Source organism: Myodes glareolus, chromosome 26 (assembly GCF_982192425.1).
Source record: "Myodes glareolus chromosome 26, mMyoGla1.1, whole genome shotgun sequence".
Taxonomy (NCBI): Eukaryota; Metazoa; Chordata; class Mammalia; order Rodentia; family Cricetidae; genus Myodes; species Myodes glareolus.
The window spans coordinates 11,676,930-11,702,169 of NC_142051.1; the positions used below are offsets into that span (position 1 = coordinate 11,676,930).

Below are 25,240 nucleotides of genomic sequence, written 5' to 3' on the forward strand. Positions count from 1 at the left end.
GCTATCTAGCTGAGAACTAGCCTTGAACTGACAAAGTTATGATCTAATTTAATCAGTTATAAAGGTATATATCTGATCCCTTTGGCAAACTCCTTAATCTTTTTCCCACCTCCTACCAAGGTGAGTTAATTTGACTTTCCATGCTGGAAACTCAGGTCCCTTTGTGATACATTCTTGTAGAACTAAGAAATTAACAAACTGTCCTATCCCTTCATTTTTGGGGGGTCTGGCTGCTGCTATGACCTCTACCCCTGGAGATAACAAATGATCGAGGATTAGTTTTCCTAGCTAAATGGAAAGTTCAGAGTTATCCTGCATCTGCTTGAACTCCAAAGGGGAATTGATTTGATGAGTATGGTTGGGTAGAGCCAATACAAGTCTTGGTAAGGGTTAGCAACTATATAATAATGTCTTACTTCTAGAGTCAAAATTTGTTTTCTTGAAATATTACATGGTCTTGAGACCAGTACCTTTCTTGCTTGCTTGACTATGAAAGGGAGGCCTTTAAGAAAGGTGTCAGTATCTAATGGGGACAAACATGCTGGGTCTGATTGAAAGCAAAGAAAACTACAAAAAGACAAATTTTTGTAAAACAAGAAAGAGCCTTTCCATCCTGATGCCCTTCTCTACATTTTCCCAAAACCCCTTTTCCGTGGACCAGGAAGTATTCAGGCCTAGAGGCACAGTGGAATGGAAGGTGATCTGTTCTGTTGTGAACTTCTCGTCTCACAGCTTCAAGCTATGTCTGTAGTAGAGTAGGTTCTGTGTGCCTGCTGACTGTGCTATTAGTGAAAACGTAATACTGCTATTTTTCCCTGAGCTGGGCTTTGTTTTAAATATATATATATATGTTATCTCTTTTGATCCTTTCCACAACCCAGTGTAAATGGGGTTATTAACCCCACTTTACACATAAAATACTGAGTCTGAGATGCTAAGTTACTTGCCTGAAGTCACTGTACTGGGAGTCAGCAGAGCTGGGATTTACCTTGATGCCCCATTATATTTTCTACTGCCATTGGCTTATCAGTGCTAGAGGCTCAGCAGTTTGTTGAGGGTCTCTGTCTTCCTTTAATTGAACTGATGAAAGATGGTTAGTGGGATATAGGTCTAAAGAATGAGGAGGACTTCTGAAGTCTTGAATTGCCTTTGGAAACTGGTAATGACAGAGTATCAGCCTAGAGCAGTGGGTTCTTAGAGCTTCAGATCTGACTGCAGGTAAGAGCTGTCTGTGGTGTGCTGACATTGGCTCTGTGAGTTCCCTCTCAGAACACCTTGCTTTTGCAGTCACTGTAGCAAAGGATTCTCTCTACACCCCCCACCCCCCACAGGGTTCACAAGAGGAGAAGCAGTGCTGGGAAGCAAGGTGATGGCTGGAAGTGGTCATCTGCCCATGAGACATTCCTGTTGCTCACCTCACTGTCTGTGTGCTCCATTTCCTTCTGTACCCTATGTGACTCCTCTCCTCTCTTCTCACTGTACTCATTAATCTGCTCCTTTCTCTGCTCATTTCTTTCCGTTTTGTTCTCCTTCTCTTCTGTGTTGCTCTGTTCTCTTTGTTCTTTTGTTTCTGTAATTTCTGTCTCCTCAACTCCCTTCAATTGCTATAATTAAGGTGACAAAAATGTGTAGTCTTTGAGATTAGCTTCACCCCTGAGATTTAATGTCTAAGACCCTCTTTGCTAAGTCATGTTTGACTTGGGTTGCTAGGACATGGCATTAGGGACAAAAGAAGGGGTCCTATTGAGTGTTAGTTCTGTGAACCTCCTCTACATTCGGCTTTGCTTAACACTTATTTCTTTGCCCTCTTCAGCTTCCTTCTTTCCCTTACTTGCCCTCTAAAGAACGGTTGTTGATTTCCCCAGGGCTGTTGTCTTCATCTTTACTGACTGAACAGTACTCCAGGGAAGCAGCCCAACCCTTATAAATAGTTGTTGTTCTTGGTATGTGGGGTGGGTGGGGCAGGGCAAGTCCTCTGCCATCCAGAAAAGCTGATCTCCCAAACTGCATGGTCAGATGTACCCAGTGAAACCTGTTCAGGACTGGAAATTTCATTTCTTTATTTTCCATTTTTTTGATGGCAACTATAAACTTTCCCGGTTTCTCTTCCTTGCTGGTGTGCAGTGAGCTTGCAGTACGAGGAGAACTTAACTAGCTTAATTCTGCTCATCGATCTAGATCAGAGTTCCATTGCAGGATGGAAGGAGGAGCAAGTCAATAGAAGAGAGAGAGGAGGAATATCAAAGGGTCCGAGAGAGAATATTTGCCCGAGAGGTAAGTGTAGCTTCTGAGAGTTGTCAGATCCTAGCTCTTAGCTCTAACCTTGGAACTGTGAATGGGATGAACCCACCATAAATGTTGTTGGCTCTTTGTATTTCTTTTCCTTTTTCTTTTTTTTTTCCTTTTTTTTTTTAACCAACATCAGTCAGTCCCAGATTTGACCTCTAACCCTGAGAGTGGCTTATTGGGAAGCTACAGGTTTTTATTTGTGTTTTGGAATACATTTTGCTGTATGGTATACAAAGAGAACCGAAACTTGGAGTGGCTGAATTTGGTAAATAAAACTAGACCGGAAAGAGAAACGCCTTTAGAAGAGCTGATGATGAAAGGGCCTAAGTCTTGGCTATCAGGGCCTCCTCCAGCTTGCCTTGTAGATTCCCATTGTCTGTTCTGCGCATCTTTGTTTCTCAGTAGAAGACTCAGCATCCATACAGGCTCAACACCCATCTTGTTTAGCCAGCTTGTTTCTAGGCTGTGCTGATGCTTTATTAAAGTGCTGTTCTGGCGTCATCCTCTACAGGCCCCACATCCCCATGCACAGGGTACTCCTGTTCCCTCAGGTACTGCTTGAATGGGGAGTCTCCTTCTTCCTTTATTTCTTACCTTGTTCCTAGAAAGCGAATGGCTCCATAGTCCAAAAGGCAGCATCACCGAGTCTAGATAGCTTTGTTTTTAAGAACATGGGCCATTTCAGATGCACTTGTTACCCCTGTATCTGGTTACCTTTGCCTGTTAGTCTAAGAGATGTATAGCATTGTTTCAGGAAAGGGATTAGTTGAGCAGCAGGTAAACAGATCTCCAGAACATGTGGATCCAGATAGGAAAACATCTTACTGTCAGAGTAGCAACAAAGGAAGTTAAGTCATGTGGACGGACACTATTTCCTCCCACTCCTCTGTCTTCTTCTCTCATCAAGACACCCCTCCCATTTTTATATCACACACAAACACACACAAAACAACATGTGTGTGTCTTTTCATCATCACCTCACTCAGAAAAGTATCGTCTCCAACTAAATCCTGAACTCCCGTGTGTTTGATCCATTATCTAGAGAGAGCCAAGTACTTTTATGAATCCTTCCTAGAAAGTGACACACAACAAGCTTTCTGGCCTAGAATTCACGAAGCAACTTCTTGCCTTCTATTATGTAGACTTCCATTCTGACAGACAGAAAAGTCTGTCCTCCAAAGTATCCCTGCAAACCATATGGGTGGAATGAGAGATGTCATGGTTATGATCAGGATGACCCTAAATTGTGAATAGAAATATTTACGTAGTAAGCATTAGCTTTTAGGCACTATTCTTAGCATTTTATATAGGTGAATTCATATCTTCACAATAGGTCTATTATTTTAAATATTTTTCTTATTTTACAAATAAAACACAGAGAGGTTTGGTAACAGCCTCTTAAACATTGCTAGTTAGACAATCTGGCTCCAGAGTCCGTGTTCATAACCTAATAGGAGCTATCTCTTTCTAGCTCACTCTACTCTGGGGTCTTCAGAAGTGCCAGCAATGACAGCCTAGCTGTCTGTATCCTCACTGACACATGGGAAATGGCTGCCTCACTGTGTCAAGCTTTTTGCAAAACCCTTTGATCTGAAAGCATAGACAACTTTTTTAGGACATTGGGGCTACTTATCAACCACAGTGGACCACATCTGCCTATAGCCATAAGGAAGGCAGAGTTAGCTCTTCTCTCCTTTTCCCTCCTGATTTCTAGTTGCTCAAGCCTCTGCTAACACATGTATTCTTTGTTAAATCCTCGTGGGTTTATCACTTTCATTTCAGTACTTCCTAGCTCTTGTAGTAGAGGCCTCGAATCTCAGAAGATCTAGAGGAGGAGAAATGGCCAAAGCCCACCATCCTCCAAAGATTCCATGTGGAGAGGAACCCGCCCAGTCAGAGGGGCGTGATTGAGGGTAGAGTGAGGACAAGGAGGCAGGCCCAGAACGGGAAGTGCCAAGAAGGGTGTTCGGATGGAAATGCTGCTGCTGCAGCCTTCTCTAGAGCCTGAGCTGTGTCTTGGGAAAGCTGCCCAATGGAGGAGTCTCTGCTCTGTGCGGAGCCCACACGCTCAACAGCTGGATGCTCTTGGTGCCTTTTTCGAAGGTTTGGAAGTCCACCCCACTGCTCACCTCACTCAGCTCAGTGGCTTTATCAGAAAAAGTGATCTCGGTGGGATGGCTTCAGACTTCTAATGCCCTCATTTTTTCCAGGCTCTAAACGGTATCTGCTGCCCCACTATCTCACCCATAATGGGGCTCAAGTCACAGAGCCTTTTATTTTGGGCAAATGAAAAGGGCAGAAAGAGAACAGCCACTGAGATTAATTTCTAAAAAAATGAAGTTTCCTTCTCATGTCTCCCTTCCTTTGAACATTCTTAAAATACAGTATGTTGATTATTACAGTCAGTTCACTAATTGAGGTTTAAAAAAAAGGAAATAATTAGGTTTGTAACTTTCCCCTTCCTCCTCTCCATGCTCCCTTTATCAACCCTCATTTTAAACACTGTGGAAAAGCTAAAAATGCCAAGTGTTTTCACAGGAAAGGTGAGGAGTCAGGCTCGGGTAAGGCAGTCAGTTACCCTAGCCTTGCTCCCTCTCTCCCTGTTGGTGGGGTGAGAGCTTTGGTTTGAAGATCGTTGGGTATTGATAGCATCATGGACATCCTTTTCTGTTATGCCTTATTATTTTCTTATGAGTTATTTTCCATTTTCTCCCTCACCTAGACTGGCCAGAACGGATATCTAAGTGATATCAGGTTAGTACCATTCACATGTTCTCTCCTATCGCTCAGCTTTGTTAGTGGGGTTCAGAGAATCCTATAATGATACTACTTTTGTTTTGTTTGTTTTGTTTTTGATGTTAACCAACAGACTCTCCAAAGAAGCCTTTTCTTCTAGCTCTCACAAGAGAAGGCAGATTTTTAGGTACCTGTGTGTGATCTATATCTCTTCCTTTTAATTTTAATTTTGTTTTGCTGTAATCTTTTCAGTGGAGTGAGTGGTTTCGCTCCATGCATGGCTGCTTGTAGAATAATTAAATTTGTGGATTTTGCTATACTTGTTCCCTTGGGGGAAAGGCTTCTTTTCAGTGACTTTACTGTTGTCAGCTTCATTGAGCCCTGAGAGGTGGTGCTGGGGACAGCTAGTTGTGTCTGAGACAGGTAGGTACCATAGCCTCCCACAGATTGGCTGAAATTGGACATTTTAAAAAGATTCCGACATACACCTATTGTAAGGTAAAAGAACAAGTGTCTGCTGACCCCCTTTGCTCATCTAGGGGAAGGTGTGGACAGCTGCTATCTGAACCTGCACCAGGGAGTAGTTTTATCTCTGGAAAGATAATATATGCACATATACAAATACATATGTGGATGTCTCTTTATGTAATTTTCTCTTTGAGACAATATTAAGCAGAAGATGACTGCAGAAAAGATAGGTATCTGACTCTGTAACTCATTACTAACTCTTGCCAAAGGACTTCTCCATATTTAAATCCTAAGTATCAAAGGAAGCTCAGAATATGTCTCATTTTTGAAGCTTTAGTTGTGCTTTCCTTATTGGCGTGTCTAAAGCTAGTTAAGCTGAGATGCTCAGTGGTTGCCAGTGTGTGACAGAGACCTGAAGTCCTTTCCCAGCACTCATATCAGGGGACTCCCAAGCACCTGTAGCTTCGTCTCCAAGGGACTGGATGCCCTCTGGTCTCCACAGGTACTTCATTCATGTGTACCTATACATACACAAAGACACACACACATACACATAAATAAAAATAATCTTAAAAAGAAGAGGAGGAAAAAGAGATTGAGACAATGAAGTTTCCCACCCTTGAGATAAAGAATTTCCATATTTTTGAACTTTTTTTTAAAGGATTTATTTTATGTGTATGGGTATTTTGCATGCATGTGTGTCTATGCACCATGTACATGCAGTGCCTACAGAGGCCAGAAGAGGGCATTGGATTCCCCTGAAAAAAGTTACAGACAGTTGTGAGACCACCGAGTCCTGGGAATCAAACCCAGGTCCTTTGTGAGAGCAACCAGTGCTCTTAACCACTGAGCATCTCTCCAGCCTCTCTGATCTTTTCTATTTCTGGATAGTACCACCCTGAGGTCCATCTGACAACCAGACGCAGAGTGAGCTTTGCATTGTTAATGGGACCTAAGATAAGTAGAGTTCTCAAATTTAAAAAAATTAAAATTCTGCTTGGTAGTATACACTTTGTGGTCTTAATCATCCCAGAGTGCCTATAATAGTCTTAACTCTTATGTGTGAACAGTGCTTTCTAGTAGCCAAAGTGTATCTTAATCTTATCTAGTCTGGCTCTCTCAATATCTTGACCTGGCCAATTGGTTTCCATCAAAGGAAACAAAAGCATAAAGACAAACTCACCAGCTCTAATTTACTTGGCTGTAAGTGTCAAAACTGAGGCTGATTTTTGTTCAGTATTCTTTTTATTGTACCACACCAGCTCTTTACTAACATCTCTTCTTCCTCTCAGCCTGTGTTTTATTTGAAGCCCTAATTCACACTTGCCCTCAGATTGGTGCTCTCCTGTGAGCATTAGGCGGTACCCAAGTGTACAGATAAATAGCTCAAGAGTTTACTGAGCAGCTGCAGACCTCACCTCTCCAGAGCTTTGCTTCAAGCTGAGAAATGAAACTGAGTTTTGATTGAAGACCTAGGTAAAGACCAGTGAGATAACTCAGCAAGTAAATGCAGCTACTGACAACCCTGATGACGTGAGTTCAACCTCCACGATTCACACGGCAGAAGGAAAAAAATCAACTCCTGTGTGTGGGTTGTCTTCTGGCATTTACGTACACACACAAATAAATAAATGTTAAAAAAAAATAACAGTTAAATAAAATAGGGGCTAAGGAAATGGCTCAGCAGTTAAGAGTACATACTGATCTTGCAGAGGGCCCTGAGTTCAGTTCCCAGCACTCACATCAAGTGGCTCACAACTGCCTGTAATTCTAGGAATATAGGGCTCTGGCACCTTCTTCTGTCTCCATGGGCACCTGCATTGCATGCACACACCTCCCACTGACACCCATATATCCACCTAATCAAAAAAAAAAACCTTTTTAAAAATAAACAACTGAATATAGTAGCACACACTTTGGATCCTAGCACTTGGGAGGAGGTGGAGTCAGGAGGATCATTATGAGTTCCAGGGCCAACATGGTCTACATAGCAAGTTCTAGAACAGCCAGGGCTACAGTGAGACCCTACCTCATAAAAATGAATAAGTTAGAAGAAGATGTAAAGGTTTAAGAACAGTTTTTTTTTTTTTTAACCTAGGTTAGGGCTGATAATATACCTGATAGAGAACTTACCTAGTGTACAGAGGACCTGGGTTCAGTCACCAGCACCACGTGAGAGTGGGAACAGCAGTGCACACCTCTAATCCCTGCACGAGAAAGTAGAAACAAGAGGATAAAAAGTGCAAGGTCACCCTTGGCTAACACCAGGTTTGAGGCCTGCTTGGGCAGTGTATATACCCCATCTTGAAACAGTGACAGCAGTTAGGCCGAGCTAGCCTGCATTCGCTCTGCTTTATTAAGAGAGCATGATGTGTGAGCATTTTTATTCCCTACCACATCCTCTAACTTGCAGACAACCCATTCCATTCCCAGAATTGCCATATTTTTAGTGAAATGATTGTTTATACAGAAGGAGACTGATCTGCTTTCTCTCTAGCTCCTCTCTCAAGGGACACTGTATAAAGGTTAGCAGACAGTCCACACGTTGAGCATTTGACCCTCTCTGCCGTGGGGAACCTGGTTAGGTAGAGAAGCACTACAGCTTCAACCATAACTCTCTAAAGTACTTAGTTTAAGGTTACCTCATTTGCTGTCTACCTTAGGCATCAAGAATGAGAACGTAAAAGACAGAGTTATCCTAATACATAATAGAATGTTTTAATTGAAGAAAGCCAACATAATTCATGCTCCAGTGTCTAAGGAGCAGCCTCACCCACTGGCACTGCTGTTACCCACAGCCACATGTCGTTGCCTTCAGTCTCCTGGCTGTGACGTAGCTCCTGGCCCTTGCTTCACATCTGTTTGTGAACAATCTCTGGTTTGTGTTCCCTTTTTGCTCTTAGCATCTGAAGAAAAAAAGGTCATGTTTTGGAGAAAACAGGAATATGTTACAGTCCCTTATTCTGACTATATAGAGAGAAGCATGAGATTATATATATTTAGAGTAGGAAATAAGAATTGGCATATTCCTGATCTGTTGTGTCAGTATATTCTTAGCTCTCCATGGGCAGCATGGCTAATAGAAACTAGAAAAGGACCATAAGGGGACTGGAGAGATGGCTCAGAGGTTAGGAACACTGACTGCTCTTCCAGAGGTCCTGAGTTCAATCCCCAGCAACCACATGGTGGCTCACGGCCATCTATAATGAGATCTGGTGTCTTCTTCTGGCATGCAAGCATACATGGAAGAAATGTTGTATACATAATAAATAGATCTTTAAAAAAAAAAAAAGAACCATAAGCCTCTCATGGCACATACCTACAGTAAGACAGCACTTGTGTAACAGAGGCAATAGAATTTCAAGTTTCAAGTCAGCTAGTTCTCAGAATAACTGAGGCAAAGGGCATTTGAAACTAAGGTGATTTGAGTAATATTTTCTATTTGTATCTGGTGGGATAATGGTAAAAAGGAGGGAACCCACACTACTATGATTTTGCCAAGTTATTCACCAATATATATACCAAAATCTTTATTATTGTCATTTGGTCACCTTAGGTAGTAGTTGTTAAGTGAAAGTAAAATGAAGGGACTTGTGGACTCTTGCTTTTAGTAAGAAGCACTGAGTGCACAGTGGAAGGACTGAGGAAATGGCTTGATCTGTAAAGCTTCTGCACAATCATGAAGATCTGAATTCAGATCCCCAACATCCATGAAGAACTGGATGACGTGGTAGATCATCTATAACCCCTCTCCTAGGAATGTAGGAATGGGGGTGGAGGCAAAGACAAGAGCATCCATGGAGCTCAATTAGGCCAGCAGCCTAATTGATTCAGTAAGAACCACTCTCTCAAAAAAAAAAAAAAAAGATGGAAGGCTGGCGAGATGACCCAGCAAGTAAAGATGCCTGCCACCAAGCCCCACAGCTGGAGTGTGGTTCCTGGGATCCACATGGTGGAAGAGGAGAACCACACCTGCAAGTTGTCCTCTGACATACATTCATACATGTACACAAAACAAATGAATAAAATGTATAAAACACTTTAGAAAGATTCCTGGTGTCTACTTCTGGCCTCCATTCACATGTGTGGGGGCCTGCGTATACACACACAAACACACCTTATAGCACACAAGAGCAGAGGGCTAGCACCGGACTCCAGTCCTCAGCGGCTGTGGACTCTGTTGTCCTAATAGACCAGCACGGAACTTAAGGAAACAACAGTCATACTACACTGTCATCTTCCAACACCAGGAAAGATGTTCATACCCAGTACCTCTGCTGGCTCAGGTGCATGCTATGTGGAAGACCTTTTGTGGGATTTACCCATGTCCCTGGCTACTCCTACCTTCTACCAACAGTATCTTCTAGGAGTCCCAGAAGTCGCTACTACCCCTTTGCTGCTCTCTGTTCCTTGCATGTGTGAGATCCCTGCAGGTGTGGGAAAGAGAGAGACCACAATCAGTCTCAGTCCTGCATTTGTGGTTCCCCTCTGCCTTGAATTAGCTGTCGGTGCACTCACTGTCTTCCAAATTTGTTACTGTACGGACATTGTTCTGTCTGCCCTCATCTAATCTTAGTTGGTCACCCAACTAACAAGACGTTCCCCTTCTTGGTTAGTGAAAGAATTAAAAAAAAAAAAGAAAAAGAAAAACAAGAACTCTCTTGGCTCTTCTGCTGAAGTGGGGGGAGGGGGGTACTCTAACTACTGTGGTTTCTGCAGGGGGAACCGTGAAGGGCTGAGCCGCACCTCAAGCAGCCGACAGAGTAGCACAGACAGCGAACTCAAATCTCTGGAGCCACGACCTTGGAGCAGCACAGACTCAGATGGCTCTGTCCGGAGTATGCGACCCCCTGTCACCAAAGCCAGCAGCTTCAGTGGGATCTCCATCCTTACCCGAGGTGACAGCAGTAAAGGTGGCAGTGCAGGCAGGATCTCTAGGCCAGGTACTGCAGCTTCTCCCTTTGTCACACTTGCCCTTCTTGTTGGTCTTTTGCAAAGTATTAATAACTCACTTTTGATGACACATCTAGTTCAGTGTAGTTTCCTAGAAACTTAAAATATTTGCAGAAGAGGAGGAGGAAGAATCTGATTTTTTGGATCTGTTATCCATTCTTAAATCTAGTTGCCTCTTGATTTTCTTTCAGATTCTGTTCATTTTTAGGAAGGAGGGAAGAAAGACTAGTTGGAACTCGATTATTTTATGTTATCCAACTGATATAGATCATTAGCTCAGGGCAAAGTTCCATAGTACCTGGGTTTGATTCCCAGCACCCTGGTGCTAACAAATATCTATGATTCCAGTCCTGGGTATCAGATGCCCTCTTTCAGCCTCTGTGAGCACCAGGCATGAATGTACTACACATACATACATACATACATACATACATACATACATACATACATACTAGGCAGGCAAAGTAGTCATATACATAAAATAAAATTATTTTTTAAAAAACACACTGGGTGTGGTGGTGCACGCCTTTAATTTTAGCCATCAGGTGGCAGAGGCAAGCACATCTCTGTGAGTTCAAGGCCAACCTGGTCTGCAGAGTAAGTTTCAGGGCATTACACAGAGAAACCCTGTCTCAAAACAAACAAACAAACAAACAAAAAAGCTAAGCATGAAGGTGTATACTTACAATCTCAGCACTGGAAAGGTAAAGACTGGAAGATTTTCCAGGCTTACTGACCAACCAGCCTAGCTCAATAAACAAATCCATGAAACAGGGTGAGTGGTTCTGAAGTAGCACCTTCTGCAGACCATGGACACAGGCACACATGAAGTTCATGTTTCTACATTGCCTGCACAAAAAACAAGGCATGGTGGCAACCTGGGTGGCTGAGGAAGGGGAGGTCCTCTATGAGTTCAAGGCCAGCCTGGTTTATACAGTGAATGCAGGCCAGCCAGAAGTACATAGTGAGATACTGTTTCAAAAAGAAAACAATAGGACTGGAGACATGGCTTGGAGGTTAAGAACACTGGCTGCTCTTCCAGAGGTCCTGAGTTCAATTCCCAGCAACCACATGGTAACTCATAACCATCTGTAATGACATCTGGCGCCCTCTTCTGGTGTGCAGGTATACATGTAGACAGAACACTGTAGATGTACTAAATAAATTGTTTTAAAACATAATAACAAATTTCAAGCTAGTTAATAAAGCATAACTTGTTAGTTTGCCATTGTAGCTTCAAATGTCCATCTTTCTCCAGCCATTTCTTGAGTGTGACATTAGCTTTGTCCTCTCTGATTCTGATAGACATTAGTCATCCCCTAAGTGCACCTCTTCTCTCACCTTCTCTTCCTTGGCCCTCTGAGGAATTCCTCATTCCTCATCTTTGCTGTCACTCAACTTTAGGGACAGTACCACCAATTCTTTTTTCTTACCAGATTTTTTTTTATGTGTTTTCTGAGCTGGTTTCTCTGTGTAACAGCCCTAGCTGTCCTAGAACTTGCACTGTAGACCAGGCTGGCCTCAAACTCAACAAAGATCTGCCTGCTTCTGCCTTCCAGGTGCTGGATTAAAGGTTTGCACTGCCGCTGCCCAGCTTTTATCAAATTTTAATAGTTGGATATGTATCCCATCAGGAAATCCTGTGCTTTTCAAAAGGCCAAGGTTCATATCCTTAGTTCATTACATAATTCCTCATATATAATATGTATTCAGTAAAAGTATGTTGTATGTTGAGCCAGAGCAAACATTTATTTCTCTTTATTTAAGAAAATGTATTGGGGGCTGAAGAGGTGGTTCAGTAGTTAAGACTTGCTCTTCCAGAGGGTTCAAGTTCACATGGCTGCTCACACCTGTCTGTAGCTCCAGTTCCAGGGAACTCAACATTAATGCACATAAAATAAAAATAAATAAAACATCAAAAACAGTGGCACCTTAAAATAAATAGATGTGTGAATATGCAAAAGCCTTAGTCTAGAAATGGGAAAATTTGTTGGGTAAAGGTTGTATATATGTGTGATTATGGATGCTTGAAGAAACAAGTTGCTGTCTCATCAGCTTTTATAAGAATAGTGTTATACAAGTTGAGGAGAAAGTGAGGAGAACACAGAGTCCCATAAGGGACCAGGAATCTCTGAAGCTTTCTATTTTCAGCTACATTGTGACACACAGATTGATTTTAGACACATCAGGGAGATGCCTCAACAGCTTCTCCTTTGTGGGGAGTTTTGTTTTTTTGTTTGTTTGTTTTGAGACAGGTCTTTCTATGTACCCTGACTATCCTGAACTTACTATATAAACTAGGCAGTCCTCAGATTCTACCTGCCTCTCCCCGTAGAACATTTTGTTTAATTCCTAAACCAGACATTGACATTCAAGGTGGTTCCTGACTTTAGGAAGCAGAAATCTGCTAAGAGGTGGATGCCTGTCAACAGAGAAACTGCAATACATCTGTACCCTTGCATTGATCTCTGGATAAACGTGGAGCATGGGTAGAAGGAAGTGACAGTAAGGGCAAGGAAAAAGTAAAATTCTGAAGCTGGGCCCTTCAGGAGTAGTTATATTTGTGGTTTGTACTTTTACAACTTTGGGTGGGTCTCTTCTTTGCCTTAGGTATGGCACTAGGTGCCCCAGAAGTATGCAACCAGGCCACCTCACCCCAGTCTGTCCGGGGCCTTCTCCCTTGTCCTGCCCAGCAGCAGCAACAGCAGCAACAGCAGCAGCAACTTCCTGCTCTCCCACCCACTCCTCAGCAACAGCCTCCCCTGAATAATCACATGATTTCACAGGTGAGTCACAGGCCCCCTTTGCTCTGATTCAAGGAAGCTCTAGAAATGAGGTCATCATGTCTCTTGTCAGAAGTGTTCTGCTCCTGCCTTCATTTATTATTTGTTAGGTGCTGGGAGAAAAGAATAAGGTCACGTGTTTGGCCAAAGTTTTGTTGCTTTGTTCTGTTGAGACAGCTGTCATGAAGCCTACATCAGCCTCCACTTCCCAGGTGTAGGGATTACAGACTATACCATGCTCTGGGCTAGCCTGAGAGCTCCATTGCGATTTCCTCCTCTCTCTTAGACATTGGGTCTCTGTGCAGCCCTGCCTGGCCTGGAACTTGTTATGTAAATGAGAAGTTCATCAGCCTCTGCCTCTTGAGTATGGAAATTCCAAAGGTGTGTGCCTGGCAGTTTTTCCCTGTTTTTTACTGAGGATTGTTAAATTTTATACTCCACACCGTGTTTCTACTGTAATCTTTAAAATCCTGTGTAGTTAACAAAGTAATTTTGTTCACTATTGCCTACATATGAAACTTAAAAAGCACTCAGCTCTCCTTCCACCCCGTAGGTTGACTGATCCATAGGTCGATCCATAAACACATACTTATTTGTTGGTTCAGGGGCAAGAATAACACTCAGGATCTACAGCATAATACCATAATATATAAAAGACCAGTCAGGTGACATGCCACATGTGGGAAGCTGAGGTAGGAGGATCAAGGCTTGAAGATAGCGAGGCTACATAGTGAGCTTGAGGTTAGCACGAGCTGCAGAGTAAGACCTTGCTTACAGACTTGTCTATTTGACTTGCCATTAAAACAGCCATATCTTCTTTATCAGGAGGGGCAGCTCACACCTTTAATCCCAGAGCTTAGGAGGTAGAGGCAGTTGAATCTCAATGCATTCAAGGCTTGCCTGGTAGTGAGTTCTAGGGCAGACAAAGCTACATAGTAAAACTCTGGTTGATGTTGGTGTTAACCAGGGTTTGAGACATGAAAGCCGTCCACATAAGAGCTAGGTCTTCTCTCAGCTGAGATCTTAATATTCGTCATGGAGCTGCCCTGCCTAGAAAGAATGAGAAATATTCTGAGTAGCCACTTGCTGTCTTATAAACAGTTGTTCATGACTAGAGCCCATGTTTTGTCCTCAGGCGTTCTCTGGTAGGCAGAAGCCCATTTGTCTATAATTCTCTGCAACCATTTTCAGTTGTTCTTGTACTGCCAGCATCTTTCATCTCCCTGTGCAGTCCAGCATAGCTCCTCTCTAGATGCAAAAGTCAGTTCCAGCCTAGTAGCCATGCCCTGGAAAATCAGTTGGGAAGATCCCAGGATGACCCACCATCTGCCCCAGGACATCGTCTTGTTAGCTTAGGTCCCCACTCAGGCATGGCATGTGTATAGGTCCCCCGCTCTGCCTGGAAATGGGTAAACTTGCTCCCTCCAGCCACCTCCTATTGCTGTTTTATTTCACTTGCTAAGGTCCCAGCTTGTTTCGGTTTTTTTTTTCCTGAAGTGTATTTTAATACAGTTTTGCTCCCTTTTTCTCTCTTAGTCTTTTGTCTTTTCCTTGTACCTGCTATCCACACCTAAAAACACAGCAAGAATGGAGAAGGGATAAGGAGATAGAAAAATGACCATTGGGACTGATGTTTTAGAGGAAATAGCCAGTGGTAGGCTCTAACCCCAAACTTGTACGCGAGTCCTCCCCTGCTCTGGATTCTGCAGGTCAGTGGATGAGTTGTTGGCGTGCAGTGGAGATCAGGTGGTGTAGGTTGGGGATTAAGTTTGTATTCTCTCAAAATGGTACTCTTGAGATTAATCCTGGTCACACAATCCCAAGAGAATCTTACCCTGGGTAAGTTGCAGTGTCCTAGAAGCGTGTATGGTAGCTACTAAACTTATACCGCCAGCTAACATTTGTTTCCCACACACACGCCTTTTACCTTCTATCTATCCTTCCTTCTTCTTACTGGTTCTCTCCCTCTTTTTTCTGTGGTACCAGACTTCACACCTGAGGCCCTTTCCTTGTTTCCTTTCTCCCTTCCTTCCTGTTTCCTTTTTTTTGTGTTGTCCTAATGACTGTCAGCACTATAGGACTGAGAAATTGCACAAAAGTAATTCTTGTTTGGTTCCTCGGATAATGTAATGATCCAGAAATGAAGGAAGTGGAATGCTTTGCCACTGTGTTCTGAACCTTTTAGAGAACTCTGAGAAAGTGCCTAGAAGAGGCTCTTTTGCTTTGCTTTGTTTGCTGAGGCCTGGGGCCTGTGTGAGCAGACCTGCATCTCATGTGGCCATGTTTTGTTCTGTTGATTTAGGATGAAGTGAGTATTGCACAGAGTCCCTTTAGCCCTGTGGCTAGAGTCTGTTCACATATCCCAGAATCACCAGTAGGTGGCAACGGATGTCCTTGTGCTCTCTCAGAGATGTCCTTGTTCTGGAATTTGAGACTGTCCAAGAAGATAATAGTAGAATAACAACAAAAAATAAAAGCCAAACTAAACAAACAAACAAAATCAGTGCAGTATCTGGAGAGGTGGTTCAGCAGCAAACAGCACTGGCTCACTGGCTGTTCTTACAGGTTCATTTCTAGCATCTGCAGTTCTGGTTCCAGGGGAACAAGTAGCCTCTTCTGTCTCGGTGGGTGTTAGGGACACAAGTGGTACACAGGTACGCATGCAGGCGAAACATCCGTTACTCTCTTTACGCTTCCTAGCTAAGGGAACCAGAAGAGCTCCATCCTCCCCACCCCCCTTCTCTCTTCTCCCCCTCCACTCCAGTATCTTTATTATGTACTCCTGACTGTCCTGGAACTCCCTGTGTAAGCCTGACTGGCCTCCAACTCTCAGAGATCCACCTATCTCTGCCCGAGTGCTGGGATTAAGGTGTGGACCACCATTCCCAGTTTCAGTCTCCATTTAAAACTCACAAGAGTGTGGAAAACAAGAGTTCATAAGGCCTGAGCCAAGGTAAACTCCTCCCAGGAGGGGGAGGACAATAGCAAATGGAGATTAAAAACCCCAGCATTTGTAGCTGACTCTTGGCAGCTTGGCCAGCAGTTAGATTTAGAATGCCGTTGGCCTATAGAAAACAAGGACTGTCAGGAGTTCAGGCTGTGGCAACATTCCTCTCCAGGGCATTTGGGACTCTCAGTAACTTTTTAAAAATCCCGATGTCAAATCCTCTAAGGATTCCAGTTCCCTTTGGGGAGTCTTATAATTCCCTTCCCTTCATCCCTCTCCACACTCTTAGTATAGACTGGTGTGAGCACATGTCCTGAAGAACTGGATTTCAGCATGGTGGTCATGGTGCATTCCTTTGATCCCAGCACTTGGGAGGCAGAGGCAGGTGGATCTCTGTGAGTTCCAATACAGCCAGGGCCACACAGAAAAACCCGTCACCAAAAAAAAAATAAAATGAAAGAAAGAAAGAAAGAAAAGGAAAGAAAAGAAAGGAAAAGAAAAGAAAAAAGAAAAGAACCGGGAATTCAAGCCATATTCTGTCATTTAGCTGTATGATCTAAGGTGAGATATTCAAATCCTCTGAGCCTTATTTTTAGGGGATGGGGACTGTTGCTTAGGGTTGAACCAAGAGCCTTGCACTTCCAGCAAACACTCTACTTAGCTACATTCCCAGGTTGACCTTTATTTTTATTGTCGGAATTACAAGCTATCATATCTAGATATTTTTGTAAGGCTGTCATGAAACAGAGTGTAAATGTTATGTCCCTTTTTTTTCTTACCTCTCTTCTCTTCTTCCTCCTGTATGGGAGACTGTGACTGGAGAATTGATGAGATAATTCAAGTGAGGAAAATATAATTAGTTGATTTAGAATACTGCATGTTTTCAGTAAACAGATTCTCCTTCCTGAAGCAAGTGAAGGGCTGGGGATAAAAACACAGCTAATCTGGTTATATTTGACCCTGAGTTTACCCCATTTGTTCATACTGTCCTCACAACCTGCAGGAACTGGCTAGGTTCCAGAATCTGCTGGGTGTCTATTGCTTTTCTTCCCTCTAGAGGGCAACGTCTCTGTGGGTGAGCCCTCCTTCAGGAGACCTGCCTTTGGATGACCCTTCCTACAAAAGCAGTGCTGCGGTGAATACAGGAATCCCTCAAGTGGGCATTTAGGTCACAGACCTTGGCCTTGAGAGTCCTGAGATTTCTCACAAGAGCCACACAGTTTGAGTGGCTAATGGGCAAAGAGTGTATTGGGTTTCTTCTTCTAATAGGAGAGATGTGAAAGCTACCAGCTACCCCAGGCTTGGTGGCCAAGCTGTTCGGTGGCCTTGTGGTCCATGTGAAATGTCTCCTATGATTAACCTGTTGTTCCTCCCCCCCCCCATTTCTGCCCCTCTGCCTCTCCTTTTGTCCCTTTCTTTTCCTCTCCACATGCCTCTCTGCTGGTCCACAGCCAGTCCCGGCCCTGCAGCCCTCTCCGCAGCCTGTTCAGTTCTCTCCAAGCTCCTGTCCCCAAGTCCTTCTGCCAGTCTCTCCGCCCCAGCAGTACAACATGGTATAAACTCCACGCTCCCTTTTGTCTTGTCCCTGTGTGGCCTGCATCTGTGGGGATGTCTGGGTCAGTCTGGTGGTCTTGCAAGCATGTTGTGCTTTTGGAAGAGATGTTGAAAGCTATTTCTTGAGGGACCAGCACAGGCTGAACCTAATTCCAAATGATGGCCTCATCATGGCAACCAAAAGACAAGTAAATATATGACAGGGGAGTGCTGAACTCCCCCGAGTGTCAGGAAGTAAGGTAACTAACCTCGGCCCTCATCACTGCTGTATGTATCCGTCAGTTCGTTGTTCCCCGCTTCTTCTGCACAGAGTTGTTCTTCTCTTACCCGTCTCACTGTGTCAGATGCACAATACATGCCATCTATGCTGTTTGTAAGTGAGTGTAGTGTACAGACCTTCAATCTCAGCACTTACGAGGATAAGGCAGAAGGATTGCCCTTAGTGCAAGGCTAGCCTAGGCTACATAGTGAATTCCAGTCTACCCTGGGCTAGATGAATATCCTGTCTCAAAAATACCAAAAATAAATAAATTAAAAATAAAATAAATTGTTTGCATCCTGAATGCAAATCCTTTGCAAATCTGATTTGCCTCATAGTTGATAACTTGATGGTGGTGCTGAGCCCTTACTTTTTCTACTTACATTGGTAACACACACCTCTTTGCTGTTTTACTAGAACCCCCCCCCCACTTTTCCTCCTACCGCTATCCCCATTCTGAAAGTGCTGGATGTGGACCTAAAATCCATCTGCAGTCTAGTTCTCTTGTCATCTATTCCTGACAAGAAATAGCAACAGTTCCTGAAATTGAATAAAGCAAGAGGTCAACCTTTCCTTTTGATTTCTAGTATTTTCTTTTGCAAAAGAACTACTCTGATGTGTGTGCGTATGCGTTTGGATGTGAATTACTGTTCAGGGATGTGTGTGCATGTGTGTTTGGATGTGAATTACTGTTCAGAGATGTGTGTGCATGTGTGTTTGGATGTGAATTACTGTTCAGAGAGTAGAACAGACCAGGGAGCTAAGAAACTAACCTGTCCCCATGCAAGTGCGAGATGGCACACCATCACTTGTGCGTAGGGAAGACAGCTGGGAGAAAGGTAATTACAGTCCCACCAGTCAGTTTCTTCCTCTGGATCGGCCTTTCTCCCTGGCCTCCTTTCGGAGGTGAGAATTGGAAGTGGGTTTTGAAGGGCAGGAGAACTCTAGGCTGGTGTCAAAGAACAAAGGTGGGAATGACCTCGGGAGGGAGCACGAGGACAGCCAGCAGGGGTGAGCCCAGCAGTCAGCTCTTGGCTGTGCGGCCATAGTCTGTCGGCCACAGGTGTTTCCAGATGGTTGTATAAAAACGGGATTTATAGCAAGGCAGGAGCCCTTTTTATAGCTAGGAGCATGAGGAATGCAGGAAACAGAAAGATTCTTGTTTGTCCTGTATTCCTTTAGGTAGGTAGAATTTGTACCCTTTGCTTCCCTCGCCTGAGAAACAGCCTTAATAATAGTCGTCATCAGGAAAGCCCTTGTCACCATTCTCTAGAGATGCTGTTTCTGAACTTGGACTTTACACAGCTATTCAGCTGTTAAAATACCACTTCTCAGAAGCAGGACTGTCCCAAATGGTCTAAGGAATGCTGTAGAGCAGCAGCTCTCCACCTGTGGGGCATGACCCCCTGGGGGTCCATCGACCCTTTCCCTGAAGACCATCAGAAAACATGGATATTTACATTATGATTCATAACAGTAGCAAATTACAGTTATGAAGTAGCAACAAAATAATTTTATGATTGGAGGTCACTACAGCCTGAGGAACTGTGTTAAAGGATGAACCGCTGCTTTAGAACATTGCTATTTCTGTCGTTCTAGTCTTGGTTTTAGTTATTAATATTTGAGACAAGGCCTGTGTAGCCAAGACTAGCCTAGAACTTAGTGTGTAGCTGAAGCTCATCTTAAACTGATGATCCTCCATCCTCCACCTCCCAGGTGTGTGCCAGCACACCCAGCTCTGTCTCTTTCTGTATTGAAGCCAAATGCATAAGGCTTGGCACAGCCTCAGTCCTTGAGTCTCCTACTCTCCCAACAGGCAGATGACCTCAGCAACCCATTTGGACAAATGAGCCTTAGCCGCCAAGGTTCTACTGAAGCAGCTGACCCGTCCTCAGCTCTGTTCCAGCCCCCGCTTATTTCCCAACATCCTCAGCAAGCTAGCTTCATCATGGCTTCTGCAGGGCAGCCCCTCCCTAGTTCTAACTACTCCACCTCTAGCCATGCACCACCTACTCAGCAAGTCCTGCCACCCCAAGGCTACATGCAACCCCCACAGCAGGTAAGCAGCCCTTTCCTCAGCTCCTAGTCAGTGCTCCAGTTTGTCGAGGATTTCAGCTCTTTCTTCCTCTGGTTTAGACAGACCAGAAAGACTTCTAGCCCCACTGTTCACTTTGGACAGTCCCTGTTCTACCAGAGACCTCCTTTCAAGAGATACAAGTCTTGATTTAGTTCAGACTTGTTTAGTCACCTGATAATTGTGAACCCAAAATGTCTCTATTTGCAAATTTCTGGTTATCAGCCCTGAGGCATTTAGTAATTTGCAGATGTTATGGCCGGATTAAAGAGACCTCTTACATCTATTTCCTCTGACCGAAGATCCAGGTTTCTTACTACCCCCCTGGACAGTATCCTAATTCCAACCAGCAATATCGACCTCTCTCTCACCCGGTGGCCTATAGCCCCCAGCGTGGTCAACAGCTGCCTCAGCCATCCCAGCAGCCTGGTGAGTAGAAGTGCTAGTGTGAGATGGTGCCCAGGGGAGGACAGAGCCCAGGAGAGAAGGACCTTCCTGGGAGTCAGGTGGTGGGGGGGGGAGTAGGAAGTCCTAGATTTCTAAGGAAGGAGTCAGGTAAGAATATAGAAGGAAAAGCAGTTAGAGCTGTGGGGTGACCTCCTAAACACTTGTACTGACTTCTGTGCCTTATCCATCCTTAGGTTTACAGCCCATGATGCCTAACCAGCAGCAGACGGCTTACCAAGGCATGCTTGGGGTTCAGCAGCCTCAGAACCAGGGCCTACTCAGCAACCAGAGAAGCAGCATGGGAGGCCAGATGCAAGGCGGCCTTGTGGTTCAGTACACTCCACTGCCTTCCTACCAAGTGGGTGTATTCTGTGTTAGAAATGGTCACCCCGTCCTTGTGAAGCAGAGAGGACAGCCTCCCGGGGTCATGCAGACTTAAGTTTCCAACACTGAGATAGCGTCTTTCCCTAGCACTTTTAGGGTGGTTTTCTTTCCAAAGCAAGCCCAGAGAGATGAGAAGAGTCTTTAGACTGTGGTTTCCATACAGTCACATAAGGGCTGTGTGCCCAGGAAACGGTCCAGAGGAGAACCAGGCTCCCTCCTTGTGTCTGTTATCTGAGGATGATGTATGAAAGAGGGAGAGCTTGTAATGGCTCTGTGGGTGTTTGCTTTGGGCAGAGGAAGAACACTGGAAGAGACTCCTAAAATGGGAAGTTGTACTGGGCTCCTGATGAGCAGCCTGTGGGTGAGCTCAGTAAGCTGACCCCTAGTCATTTCTTCTTTACCCAGGTCCCAGTGGGCAGTGACTCACAAAATGTGGTCCAGCCACCTTTCCAGCAGCCCATGCTGGTCCCTGCCAGCCAGTCTGTGCAAGGAGGCCTCCCAGCAGGGGGTGTGCCCGTATACTACAGCATGATCCCAGCAGCTCAGCAGAATGGTACCAGGTGAGGCCTGCTGCAGAGGCGGACACAGTTCCCATTGACTGTCCTTTTGTCCTCACTGATCTAAGAAACCTAAGATTAAAGACCCCATCAGTGTTCTGGCACAGTGGCACACATGCAGTCCAGCACTTGGGAGCCTAATGCATTAGGGTCACCACTTGAAAGTCAGCCTGGACTACCTGGTGAAGTCCAGTCTGAAAAGTATGTGTGGGAGGGTCGTTCTCCTTCCCTCCTCATTGATTGGTATGTATATAAAGTTTAGCAAGAACTGCTTGCTTCTGAGACACAGATTAGAACAATTGTTATTCAATCAGCTGGACCCAGAACTATGAGATAGGGACTGATCATCATTAAAAGAATCAATTTTACAATATACTTACATAATTTTTTCCTTTCTATAGAGAGAGGATAGATATATCATGTCTGTAGAGGAGATATTTTTAGAAATAATCTAGTCTGCTACCATTGCTTGTTTTGTTTCTGTGTTTCTTTTTTGATTGTTTGGTTGTTTTTTTTTTTTTTATTTTTGTTTTTTCCAGACAAGGTCTCACTTTGTATCCCTAGCTGTACTGGAGCTCACTCTGTAGTCTAGGCTGGCCTCAAACTCAAAGATCCACTTACCTTTGCCTCCTATCTCTGGCTGATCACAGGCAGATCTCTGTGCACTTGAGGCCAGGCTGTTCTACAGAGCAAGTCCAGAACAGTCGGGTCTAAACAGTGAAACCCAGGCTGGAAAAAACAAAGAAAGAAAGAAAGAAAGAAAGAAAGAAAGATAGATAGATAGATAGATAGATAGATAGATAGATAGATAGATACATACATACATACATACATACATACATACATACATACATACATACATAGACAGACACACAGATGATAGATAATAGATAGATAGACAGACAGATGATAAATAATAGGGCAGATAAGTAAATGAGTGACTGTATAGATAAATGAATGGATGTGTGGATGGATAAGGAGATTCAAGTAGGAATCCTAACAAACCTACTTGAAGTCACACAGCTGTACAGAAGTGCAGCTGAACTAGAATTAATGTGTGTTCATCTCCAATGTGTTTGTTTCTCTATCTGTTTATGTATATATCTCCATGTTGTTTTGAATTTTGCAGCTTTTTTTTCTCCTGTTTGTCTTTAAGTGACGCCCAGTGTTCCCCACTGTGTGTGCACGCTTAGTTCTTTTACCCCTTTCTTCCTAGAACTGTGGGTCTGACCCTGGCTTGATTTGTCTTTGTCTAAAACCTCTGTGTATGTGCACACATGTGTGTTTGGTGTCCCACACAGTTGAGAAGAGCATGTGCTGCTCGCTTCCCATATTTAACACTGATTAGCAACTTCCTAATTGAAAGATGATCAAGTACAAATATATATAATTAAGTTTGAACTGATGAGTGATTTTAGAAATTGCATGGCAAATTGATCTGGGAATGGCTTGTAGCTGCCTCTGCTCCCCCCAGGGGAGGCCTAGGGAGCAGCGGCTGTTGCCAGGAGCATGTTTCTCCCTCGTCCCTTTACCAGTCCTCTCTTGTCACCTCCCAGCCCTTCTGTGGGGTTTCTACAGCCTCCTGGCTCTGAGCAGTACCAGATGCCTCAGTCGCCCTCTCCCTGCAGCCCACCACAGATGCCACAGCAGTACTCAGGTAAGGGGGTAAAGGGTCACACACTGCTGAGGGGCTTACATTGTAAAGCAGTGGAGGGTTCATAGGTAAGTTGTGACCTCATCGCAAAGACCTAAGTCTTGATGAGTGTGGAGTGTGATGCCTTAGTCCTAACACTCAGAAGGTAGATACAGAAGGATGATGGGTCTGAGCTACATCTCTGGGTCCAGCATGTGTATGTGTGCATGTGTCCGCGTTATCTCTGTGGCCTGCACTCGTTTGTCCTTTAGACAGCTTTTCTCTTTCTCTTGGGAATATGAAAAACAAAGTTGAAACTGTTTTTAAAACCCACCATAGATCTATTTTGCAGATTTTGGTGTGCACTCATATGCATTGTGATTTTTGTTTGGTTTGGTTTGGTTTGGTTTTTCAAAACAGGTTTAGCCCTGGCTGTCCTGGAAATCACTCTGTAGACCAGTGCTGGGATTGAAGGCGTGCTGCCAGGCCACTGTGATGTTTTTATTCTCACCATAGTCCATAAGGAAATCTAAGACTCCAGTGAATGTCTTACCAAAGGTCATCATAGTCCTAGGATCAAAACTTAGATCTTCTGACTTTGTGCGCTATAAGCTGCATCTTCAATAACAGATTTCCAAGGGGCTTTGTGCTCTTATTTTCTATTCAGAAACTAAATGGGCTTAATGCTAAACAGCTCGTTTCCCTTTCGGTCCTCCCCACACTTGGTACACTACAGCTAAAGGAGCTTCAGGGCTTTGGGAAAGGCTTTATTCTTTTTTTTTTTCTTCTTGTTTTTGAGACAGAATTTCTGAACTGTAATTCACCCTCGGGCCATCCCCATTCCACTTTGCTTGGGGATGTCTGCGCGCCCTCTTCTGGTGAGAGGGAGTCATTTGGCTGGTTTTCCCACTTAGAATGAAGGACTTTCTTTCTCCTAAGATTTTTTGCACTCTCACTGTTAGATGCTTTGGGGCAATTACAGAATTACTGTTGCTCATAAGACATGATCTATTAAGGTGAAATAACCTCTGGTTTCATCCAGACCAAGCACAGATCTCTGAAAGCTAAGGTTTTAAATTCATCCACTCTTTTATTACATGAGTGGACTCTCCAGCCGCTTCTTACTGTCTGCCAAGGGACTTACTTGGCCTTGAAATTCTCAGTGGAATATGGAAATTGTAGAAACCACTCTCCAAAAATTACCGTGTACCATGTACTGTGTTGGTGCTCGGTACCACAGGGAATTTTCTCCCTGTTTGTTAAGATCCATGTGTGCGTGTGCATAAAGGATATGCTTGTATGTGTATTGTTGACATTTTTGTGGTATGTTAGTATATCTCTTTGGTTTCTGGTATCTGTTGTTCAAATATAAAGGGTCTTTGGATCAAAAACAAAGAAATAGGAAATAATTTTATGTTACTCACTTGACCTAATGCCAAGCCAACTAAAACATCTTTTGTTCTGGAGACAAGCAGCACCCGAGATCTAGGCCCAGGGTGGAGAAGGAAAGAGTTCGGACTTCCTAACCTTCTCCATCATCTGTTTTCCTTACTGCTTTGGAATTTCCCCAGTTACAGCTCCTTTCTTTTCTAGACGGCTTCTAAGCTTCTGACATTCCTGTACCCTTCCCAGACAGTGGGACCCTCTGTCCTACCCATGTTAACTAAGAGATAATGTTCCCTCGACAATTAATATTTAAAATTGTTAATACCTGCTCATGGAAGTTAAGGAAATTTTTAAAAAGAAACAAGTGTTTCTTCTGCTTTCTTTTCTAGTTCCTGTTAACTTGGCAGGAGTAGTCACAGAAACCACTCTCTCACCTTCAGAGGACGTCACCCCACCCTCCTCTCATGTAGCAACATGGTCACTTTTCCAAAAATAAAGGCAGGGATTAGGATTGACTGTTCCTGGAACAACTGTTGAGGTTTATTAATACCTTTTTCTAGTTGCCCAGTTCACCTCCAGGCCTGAACCTTAATTCTGCCACTATAATGCTAGATAAAATCACGACTCCAGGAAATACTTTGTCTCCCACTAAAATGATGGCTCTCAGGTCCCCTGAGGTTTATCTGGGATTCTGTTTGGGAAGATGCACACAAGCATGAAATAGCAGTGGTACTTGTGACCAGACTCCCTCACAGCGGCACAGCGGCAGG

General features: G+C 43.9%; 1 protein-coding gene across 14 annotated transcripts in view; it reads left to right on the plus strand.

Moving 5' to 3' along the window:
• Nucleotides 1-25,240, plus strand: part of R3hdm2 (R3H domain containing 2) — a 124,151-nt gene that overhangs the window by 90,611 nt on the left and 8,300 nt on the right. For 4 of the 14 annotated variants that reach the window (XM_085683312.2, XM_085683310.2, XM_085683311.2 and 1 more), the window contains 11 exons: nt 2,179-2,274; nt 5,012-5,043; nt 5,159-5,212; nt 10,213-10,436; nt 13,057-13,232; nt 17,628-17,729; nt 19,806-20,048; nt 20,366-20,492; nt 20,705-20,868; nt 21,300-21,454; nt 23,008-23,108. In XM_085683312.2, the coding sequence (XP_085539438.2) occupies nt 2,179-2,274; nt 5,012-5,043; nt 5,159-5,212; nt 10,213-10,436; nt 13,057-13,232; nt 17,628-17,729; nt 19,806-20,048; nt 20,366-20,492; nt 20,705-20,868; nt 21,300-21,454; nt 23,008-23,108 (1,474 nt within the window). The remainder of the gene's footprint in view (nt 1-2,178; nt 2,275-5,011; nt 5,044-5,158; nt 5,213-10,212; nt 10,437-13,056; nt 13,233-17,627; nt 17,730-19,805; nt 20,049-20,365; nt 20,493-20,704; nt 20,869-21,299; nt 21,455-23,007; nt 23,109-25,240) is intronic. The other 10 variants (XM_085683313.2, XM_085683314.2, XM_085683316.2 and 7 more) reach the window with 10 other exon arrangements.